Source organism: Triticum aestivum, chromosome 3A (assembly GCF_018294505.1).
Source record: "Triticum aestivum cultivar Chinese Spring chromosome 3A, IWGSC CS RefSeq v2.1, whole genome shotgun sequence".
In the NCBI taxonomy this organism is placed as follows: domain Eukaryota; kingdom Viridiplantae; phylum Streptophyta; class Magnoliopsida; order Poales; family Poaceae; genus Triticum; species Triticum aestivum.
This window is the reverse complement of record NC_057800.1, coordinates 692,986,029-692,994,925: the sequence shown is the minus strand read 5'-3', so window position 1 is coordinate 692,994,925 and position 8,897 is coordinate 692,986,029. Positions and strand designations below refer to the sequence as shown.

The 8,897-nt window shown below is 52.3% G+C and overlaps 2 protein-coding genes and 1 pseudogene across 2 annotated transcripts; 2 read left to right on the top strand and 1 right to left on the bottom strand.

The window, feature by feature from the left end:
* The first annotated feature begins 3,217 nt into the window (after window positions 1–3,217).
* LOC123063273 (probable esterase PIR7A) lies at window positions 3,218–4,116 on the top strand. Its single transcript, XM_044487014.1, has 2 exons — window positions 3,218–3,595; window positions 3,702–4,116. The coding sequence occupies exons 1-2, from the start codon at window positions 3,218–3,220 to the stop codon at window positions 4,110–4,112; spliced, it is 789 nt and encodes a 262-aa protein (XP_044342949.1). The 3' UTR covers window positions 4,113–4,116.
* Window positions 4,117–4,380: 264 nt separating this feature from the next.
* On the top strand, window positions 4,381–5,448 carry LOC123063272 (probable esterase PIR7A; annotated as a pseudogene).
* Window positions 5,449–5,507: 59 nt separating this feature from the next.
* On the bottom strand, window positions 5,508–8,456 carry LOC123063271 (psbP domain-containing protein 7, chloroplastic). Its single transcript, XM_044487013.1, has 3 exons — window positions 7,758–8,456; window positions 6,232–6,454; window positions 5,508–6,007 (listed from the first exon to the last, which is right to left on the bottom strand). The coding sequence occupies exons 1-3, from the start codon at window positions 8,074–8,076 to the stop codon at window positions 5,689–5,691; spliced, it is 861 nt and encodes a 286-aa protein (XP_044342948.1). The 5' UTR covers window positions 8,077–8,456; the 3' UTR covers window positions 5,508–5,688.
* Window positions 8,457–8,897: the final 441 nt, after the last annotated feature.

Sequence of the window (8,897 nt, the reverse complement as noted above, 5' to 3'; positions counted from 1 at the left end):
CTCTGGGCCAGATGGTTTTTCTATCCCTTCTTTAAAAAAAATTGGCCGCAGTTGTGGGTTCTCATTTGTAAAATTATCCAAGGGTTCTGGTTGGGTACGGTGGATATTTCTCGCCTTAACTACGCTGTCATTACCCTTATACCTAAAGTCAAGGGCGCGGACTTGATCTCGCAATTTAGGCCGATTGCCCTTATTAATAACTTCGCCAAGTTTCCGGCCAAAGGGCTAGCCACTCGCCTCTCCCCCATTGCCCACCGTACCATCAGCCCTTTTCGGTCGGCTTTCATTAAGGGTCGTTTCATTCTGGACGGGTTTCTTTGCCTGCATGAAATCCTTCATGACCTTAAGATTCGTAATTCGAAAGTGGTGATTCTTAAACTAGACATTGAGAAGGCCTATGATTCGGTGAGTTGGCCTTTTTTACGTAGAGTTTTATTGGCTAGAGGGTTTGAGGGGCCCCTTGTCCATAGAATTATGCAGTTGGTCTCGGGAGGCCACACTGCCATCAATGTTAACGGTCAGGTTAGCAAGTTCTTTGCCAATGGTAGGGGCCTGCGGCAAGGCGACCCTGCCTCGCCCATTTTGTTCAACTTCGTTGCGAATGCCTTATCTCGCTTGCTCTCTAAGGCAGCTACTTGCGGGCACATTACTCCGGTTAGTTCTAACCTTATTCCCCATGGTCTGACCCACCTCCAATACACGGACGACACTATTATTATGGTTGAGCTGAATGATGTCTGCCTTGCTCACCTCAAGTTTCTTCTATTATGTTTCGAGGCGATGTCGGGGCTTAAGATTAAATTTGTCAAAAGTGAAGTGGTTGTTACTGGTGTGGACGAGTCGGAAGCTGTGCGAGTGTCACACCTTCTCAATTGTAAGCTGGGCTCCTTTCTATTCAAATACTTGGGCCTGCCAATTTCCCCGAACATGCTTCATGCCAAAGATTTTGCCCCGGTGGTCACAAAGGTGGGCAAACAGGGTCCTTCCCTGGCGGGATAGATATAACACGAATGCGGGTAAAGTGGCTCTAATTAATGCTTGTCTTTCCTCCCTCCCCATGTTCCTGATGGGCTTCTATCTCTTGTCGGCTGGGATTCATGCTGGTTTTGATAAACACCGTGGGGCGTTTTACTGGAATGCGGCGGACAATCGCCGCAAATACCGCTTTGTTAAATGGAAGTTGATGTGTAGGCCCAAAAACCTTGGAGGGTTAGGGATTCTTAATACTTCCATCATGAACCAATGCCTGATGATTAAATGGTGGTGGAAGATTATGAATGCTGAGGATCAACCCTTTGGCTGTCGATTCTTAAGGCTAAATATTTCCCGTCCTCTAGCCCGATGTTTGCTCTGCCGCGTGGTGGTTCTCAATTTTGGAAGTCTTTGGTCAAAGTTAGACATGTTTTTCAATCTTTCGTTAAGTTTGTTGTTGGGGGCGGCTCCTCGATTAGGTTTTGGCTAGAATGGTGGTGTGGAGACTCACCTGTCTCGGTGACCTTCCCTACCCTTTTCTCTTACTGCTCTAATCCAAATATTTCTATTGCGAAGTTAGCTTCCCAGGGGTGGAACCTGGCCTTCCGCTGCTCCCTGTCGCCTGTAGAGTTTGAAGATTGGCAACGTCTTACTGCCCTCTTCCCTACGCTCTCGACGGTCAGGGATTCGGTGCTCTGGCCGCTGTCTCCCTCTGGACGTTTTTCTGTTAAATCTCTTTACTCTAAGCTTGTTGGTGGCACGCCTACTAATCGTTTCTCCCAGATTTGGAAGGACCGTATTCCCCCTAAGATTAAAATCTTCCTGTGGCAAGCCTTCCGAGGCCGGTTGCCCTCGGCTGATCAAATTCGTAAAAGAAATGGATCGGGCTCCCAGTTCTGTGCCCTTTGCGGTGATGTGGAAGACACGAAACATATTTTTTTCCATTGACACCTGGCTAAGCTCATTTGGAGTTGCGTGCGGGACTGGCTCCGTGTTTCTTGGGCCCTGCCTCCTTTGTCGAGTTGCGTAACTCGGCATACAACCTTTCCGGTGTCTCCAGGCGCATCTTTTGGGTGGGCTTGGGAGCTTTATGCTGGTCCTTGTGGACGACTAGGAACAAATTTACTATCGAGCATGTGTTTCCGGCTAAACCTGCTGACTGCTTATTTAAATCGTGTGCTTTCCTGCAGCAGTAGAAATCATTGGCTAAGGTCGACGACCAAAAGGCGCTCTCTATGCTGATCTACAAAATCTGGACGACGGCGTCTCAGTTATGCAGACAAGAGCAGGATGCTTAATTGCTTTTTTTGGGCCGGTTGCTTTAGTTTTAGTGGGATCTTTCTCTTCCGGCCTGCGTGCCGTGTACTGGCGAGGGAGCCATGTACTTGACTTTCTTCTCTGTCGTCTCGCCCGTCGTTAGGGCTTGGGTGTGTGTGATACATATCTGTGTTTGTGGTTGCTACATGCCTTACGGCTTTATTTATAAAGTCGGGCGCATGCCTTTTCTCAAACAAAAAAATGCACGTTACTCTCTAGTTGAGATAGTAAGCTCCCTAGAATTGAAGCTCTCTGATGTGTCAATAGTTATGGTAGAAAAAAGGGATACTAAATCTTATGTTCCTAGTTGTGCCCCATTCGGTTGTTTTGTCCCTATTTTTCGAAAACACTGAGGCCTCCTTTGGTTTGAAGGAATTTTGTAGGATTTTCATAGGATAGGATTTCTATAGGAAAAATTCCTTCAGAGCTCTTTGGTTTGTAGGAATGAAATCCTATTCCTATGGAGGAATTCTTTCTATCCTTCACATTTCATAGGAAAATAAATATTAGTCTAGACTCAATGGAAAAAATCCTATGGTGTGAATCAAAGGGCATCTCCTTTTCTATTCCTATGCATAGGATTTGAGATGCATGTCATCTCATTTCCTATGACTTTCCTATTCTTATGACTTTTCAATCCTATGAATCAAAGGAGGCCTCACTTTTGTTCAAGCCACATCTGCTCCATTTATGTGTCAATGATCAAGCCGGCTCCAGTAAGGGAGCGGCGACAACTGTGCGTCGGCGGTTCATTGACAGCGATAGTGGTCGTTCGGTGATCTTGCAATCTCTATGTGATTATATTATGTTTGATATGCTTTGTACTTCCGGTGAACTTTTTAATACTATATGTCGATCATTTTTTGAAAGAAAAAACATGTTGCACGACGTATATCTTACCGTTCTATGCACAAGTGGAGTTCCACAGATGGAGACCGTCGTGAAGAAACCGGAGCGCCACTTCGTGCTGGTCCACGGCCTCTGCCACGGCGCGTGGTGCTGGTACAGGCTGGCCACCATCCTGCGCTCCGCCGGCCACCGCGTCACGGCGCCCGACCTTGCCGCGTGCGGCGCCAGCCCGGTGCGCGTCGACGAGGTGCGCTCGTTCGCCGAGTACAGCCGGCCGCTAACCGACGCCGTGGCCGCGGTGCCGCCGGGCGAGAAAGTGGTGCTCGTCGGCCACAGCTACGGCGGCTACAGCCTCGCGCTGGCCATGGAGGCGCACCCGGACAAGGTGGCTGTCGCCGTCTTCGTCGCCGCGGCCATGCCGGCCGCCGGCTGCCCCATGTCACATCTACTCTCGCAGGTACCGACTGAACTTCTAGTACTGACGTGATCTTCCACTCGATTGGTTAGATCCATCGATACGATCGATGCCAATCTTTTGAATCTTCTCTGCCATTTCGTTCCAGATCATGGAGGAAACCGCGACGGACGCCGCCACGGACAGCGTGCCCGCGGTGATCGGCGCGGCGGAAACGTTTCTCCTGGGCCCCGAGCGCCTGTCGCGGCGGCTGTACCAGCGAAGCTCGGCCGAGGACCTGGCGCTGGCGACGGCGCTGGTGAGGCCGGCGCGGTGGTTCCTCGACGACGCGGCGATGACGGAGAGCGACCTGACCGCCGACAGGTACGGCGCGGTGAGGCGCGCGTGCGTGGTCACCGAGGAGGACGCGACGTGGGCGGCGGAGTCGCAGCGCCGGATGGCCTCGCGTTGCCCCGGCGTGGAGGTGGCGGCCGTCGAGGGTGCCGACCACATGCCCATGCTCTCCACGCCCCACCAGCTCGCCGCGATCCTCATGGAGATCGCCGACAAGCACATCTGAGCTAGCCATCAGCTCATCGTCGGTACAGGCTGCCGTTTGCCGTTCGCCGGCGACAGCTGAAGAAGCAGAGCATCTCGCTGTCATATGGACTAGCAGTGCATTATTCCAAAGCCTTGTCACAATCAAAAATACTTTTCGTACAGCACAACCACCACTCGTACAAAAGTGGAGAAATGGACGTGATCATGTGGCGTGGACTACCACTGCACTTGTCCAGGGGATTTGTACCAGCGAGAGAGAGCTCGCCGGCCCGTGAACCGAGAGGCCGATGGAGAGCGCGGCCGGCGGGGAGAGGCGGGGGCACCGGTTCGTGCTCGTGCACGGCGTCTGCCACGGCGCGTGGAGCTGGTACAGGGTGGCCGCGGCCCTGCGGTCCGCCGGCCACCGCGTCGACGCGCTCGACATGGCCGCGTGCGGCGCCAGGCCGGGGCGCGCCGAGGAGGTGGGCTCGTTCGAGGAGTACAGCCGGCCGCTGCTGGACTTGCTGGCGGCCCTGTCGCCGGGGGAGAAGGCGGTGCTGGTGGGCCACAGCTACGGCGGCTAGAGCCTGGCGCTGGCCATGCAGGCGCACCCGGACAGGGTCGCCGTCGCCGTCTTCGCCTCCGCCGCCATGCCGGCCGCCGGGAAGCCCCTCAAGTTCGTCTCCGAACAGGTGAGTCCGCGCACGCCTGCCCTCTCGACCCACACCCCCACGCCACCATGAACGAACCTAACACACTCGATGTCTCGATATTACAGTTTGCGCAAGAAAGGGGCCCGGGTTTCTTCATGGACAGCGTGATCGAGACCACCGGCGGCGACGACCCGGAGCGCGCTTGCAAGACGTTCCTGCTGGGGCCGGAGTACATGGCGCAGCGGCTGTATCAGCTCAGCCCGCCGGAGGACCTGACGCTGGCGACGATGCTGGTGAGGCCGTCGCGGCAGTTCGTGGACGACGCCGCGATGAACGGGGAGGGGGTTCTCACGGCGGAGAGGTACGGCGCGGTGAGCCGCGTGTACATCATCGCCGAGGAGGACGTCTCGTGGTCGCCGGAGTTCCAGCGGCGGATGGCGTCGTGGAACCCCGGCACGGAGGTGCGGGGGCTGGCGGGGGCCGATCACATGCCCATGTTCTCCAAGCCCAGGGAGCTCTCGGACCTCCTCGTGGAGATAGCCGACAAGTACATCTGAATCAGCAGCAAACTTCATCTTCAGTTATGAATTCTGATTTCTGAATAATTCTTCAGAGAAATCAAGAGATGTTTGGTTAAAAGTTCAAACCGCAGCATCATCGAATAAGAATATGTTCTCTGTCCAAACAATAAGTCCATATATGTGTGTAACAACAATATTATGATGCAGAATCATTTCTGTTAAATTTCTCTTGATCTTGACAAAACCTTGACACCCAACACATTACGATAAAAAGAAAACTTCAGACATGAATGTCACCAAGAACATGGATACAGAAATATTTATTTATGTTACATTTCACTCCTTGGCTAAATAAAACCATGACCTACCGGAGCGAAATTACAAGCTAGTGGATAAAAGGTCCAAGGGTCATGGATACAAAACTGTGTGTGTATCTACAAGATCAAACATCAACCATTAGGCTGAAGGAATCCGCCATCGCAAAGAACTCTTCCTTAACCGATCTCCATGCCGACTCCGGCGCCTGGGCATTCAAGGTGTACAGTTTGCCGTCTCTCGCGCAGCAGACCGCCACATTGTGCCGTCGAAAAGAAGGGCTTTCGACTCGGAACTCTAGCTTGTAGTATTTCACATTGTTCACGGTGTCTTCTCTCAATGCAGCATCAATGAGAGTAGCACTGATATCTGGGTTCCGTTTTGTCCTTGCGATCCTTCTCAGCACCACTTCCCCAACATCTTTAGGACCGCCGAAAGACTCGATCCTGTTCCAAGCATTCCAATGCTACTTTAGAAAACACTTAAAATAATGGCACTACAATGAACTCATTTTCATTGAAATATTAACCGGCTTATGTGACATGAATTTTACGATCATGTTTTACACAGGAACTCAAGTGTACTAGCAGTAGGATGATTTCTTTCGCTAGGATAGAAGTGCCAATACTCATTTCATTTAGGAACATGAATGAAATATAAGTATACTTACGAGAAGTCTTGTGGGACGGTTGATACAATGACGCTGACATTGAGCTCCCCGTTGGATCCCGGGGGTCCAAAAGCCGCCACCGGTCCACTGACGTTCCGAGGTCGAGATGGAGAACTCCCACTTGTCAATGGCGGAGGGTCTAGTGATCTCTGCAGCTCTGCTTTCTTAATTTGGTTGTATAGTATTGTCTGGTCTCCAACCCAGTTTGCTGGATAGATGAACTCTGCAGAGTTCAGAGAACTTGCAGTTAATAATCTGGCATAACTAGCGTATGTATACAAGTATTTCATAGAAGATATTGCACATGATGAATCTTATCGATGCTAGGAAGCATCCACACTCGCCCTATTGTCCTAGACCGGGGAAAACATTCCACGGAAGGAACATCCAAAACATGTTATCTTGTTGAGAATCTGCCACGAGATGCCATCAATGATCAGTGGTGCTGACATGGAGCACATGTGGCATTCAGCTCCTGGCCCTAAACGCAGCAGCAGATAGCTCATAATCCACCCAAACAATCCCATTGGAGGCATGACATAGCAGATGGGTGTAGTAGATTGTAGCTGCAAGGACCACATTTTTTGTAGCCACTCATGTTTGTGGCACAAAGGACAAGAATCATTTTTCAGTAGAAAAAAATACAGGGAAATGTCTAACTGAAGGTGCCCCTCAATGTCATATTCCAGAACCAACCAGAACAAAAGGGCAGGCTAATCTGTGGCACAAAGGACAAGGTTCAATTTCTTGTAGAAAAAAGACATACAGGGAGATGTCTAAACTCTAAACTGAAGGTGCCCCTTTGCCCATTGTCCGATGACATATTCCAGAACCAACAAGAACTAAAAGACTAGGCTAATTCTGGAATTATATTATTTTCTTCTTCTTTTTCCTCTAGTGAGCAGGGAGTAAGTAAAGGTAATTCAGGAATTATGCGCTTTTCTTCTTCATTTTTCTGTGGGTGGGATGTGAACACAACACACCTACTTGGGATCACTAGTTTCTGTGCTTTTTTGGTGGGGGCATAAAGTTGCAATTTGATAGCAACATGCACAACCAGGGTTGCCTTGAATTTTATTTGGTGGCTGATGGCAGGAGCATCAACCCGGACCGAACACCAATTTGCCAGAATGCCAGTCAAATCAGCTTTTCTCAAATCGACACATTTATTTTTTCCTCTTTCGTGGCTGGTTACTCCTACCAATTTTATTCTGAGAAGTGCTTCGAGTTGCTAATGCTATCAGTGTCAAGCATTGTAAACGTGCGGTGAGAAAAGTCTCAGTGCGAATAGTTGAGCACCATAACCCGGTCAATGTGAATGACTAAACGTGCATTCAGAGAAGTCTCGGTGCGAAGTGTGTAATTGCTAATCTCATTCTGAACAAATCTTGAGTTGCCAATGCTACCACGCATTCTAATTCAGAAATGCACTCAGTCACAGAGCATGAATACATGAATGATTGTTGCCTGTTTATAAACGAGCAGAAGAAGCAAAACTAAGCTACTGGTGGTGGGGAAGTCGGTACCGAATCCGCTGTCGGAGTCGAGGCAGCGGGTGAAGCCGCCGACGGGGTAGAGCACGTCGAGCCGGAGCGAGCGGCCGAGCTCCGGGGAGAGGCCGAGGAGGAAGCTGGTGACGCCCCCGAAGTTGGCCCCCACGGCCGCGGCCGCCGCCGTGCTCGCCCCCACCACCAGCCGCCGCCGGAACACCGACGCCAGCGCCGCGAACTCCTGCGCGGGCGAGCCCGAGCACCGCACCGGCGCCACGCCCCCGCGCCGCCCCCTACGCCGCCCACCGCCCAGCGCCGGGTGCTGGTGGTGCCTCGGCGCGGCCGCCGTGTCCATCGCCGAGTGGAACGGGAAGGATTGCGGCCTCCGGTGGGCTTGGTCTTCTTTGCCGCGGCGCGCGCGGTGGCCGGAGCCGCGCGACGGGGAGGGGGAGGAAGAATGTTTGTCTGGTGAGCTGCCGAACTGCTGCTGGTGGGCGTGTTTTATTCTGGCGAGAGGTTTTCACCGGCGGGCGGACGGAGCTTCGCTGGGAGTGGGAATGGGAATGGGACTGCGTGGCCGGCTGGCGGCCGATGGAGCGAGCGCTTCTGGGCTCTCCGTCCAGCACACGCAGCTATCCGACGAGATCGGATCCGGGTGGCGTTGGACTGAACGGACACGCGCACGGGACGCGGGCGTGCACGGGCCGGTGGTGAAGTGCGGAATGAGTTTCGCCTCCATTTGTCGCGCTCCGCGGTTGACGAAGGCTGATTTTTACGACGCACCGACCGGCCTTTCCTCAAACTTTTAGACAGATGGTTACGTGCATCTCTCTCCAAAGTCTTTTTCTAAGCTCGTTTCTGCCCGGAAGAAAAAACTGTGGTGCTACTAGTCAATCTACCCTACTATACTGCTAGGCTCCCGTGCGCCAGCCCAACTTTCGGCCGGTCTATCGCTAGCCGCCCGATATGTGCGTGACCAACCGTGCGATCCCGCACAAATCTTCTGTCCCCCCTTCGTCCTCTGCACATCTTGCGGGGAGAAAAAAAAGGAACGCAGCATGCCACATGCCTTTGCATCTTGCTCGCCGTCTTCGCCGGTTGCAACTCACCGCCGTCATATCTCGCCATCAAAACAAAGGTCGATGCAGCTCCCCCGTCATTCTCGTCCATCAACGA

Coding starts and splice junctions, on each gene's coding strand:
- LOC123063271 (XM_044487013.1), bottom strand. CDS start 8,076: ATGGACACGGCGGCCGCGCCGAGGCACCACCAGCACCCGGCGCTGGGC. Junction 6,455..7,757: donor CGACTCCGACAGCGGATTCG/GTACCGACTTCC, acceptor TGAACTCTGCAG/AGTTCATCTATCCAGCAAAC. Junction 6,008..6,231: donor ACCGTCCCACAAGACTTCTC/GTAAGTATACTT, acceptor TGCTTGGAACAG/GATCGAGTCTTTCGGCGGTC.
- LOC123063273 (XM_044487014.1), top strand. CDS start 3,218: ATGGAGACCGTCGTGAAGAAACCGGAGCGCCACTTCGTGCTGGTCCAC. Junction 3,596..3,701: donor TGTCACATCTACTCTCGCAG/GTACCGACTGAA, acceptor ATTTCGTTCCAG/ATCATGGAGGAAACCGCGAC.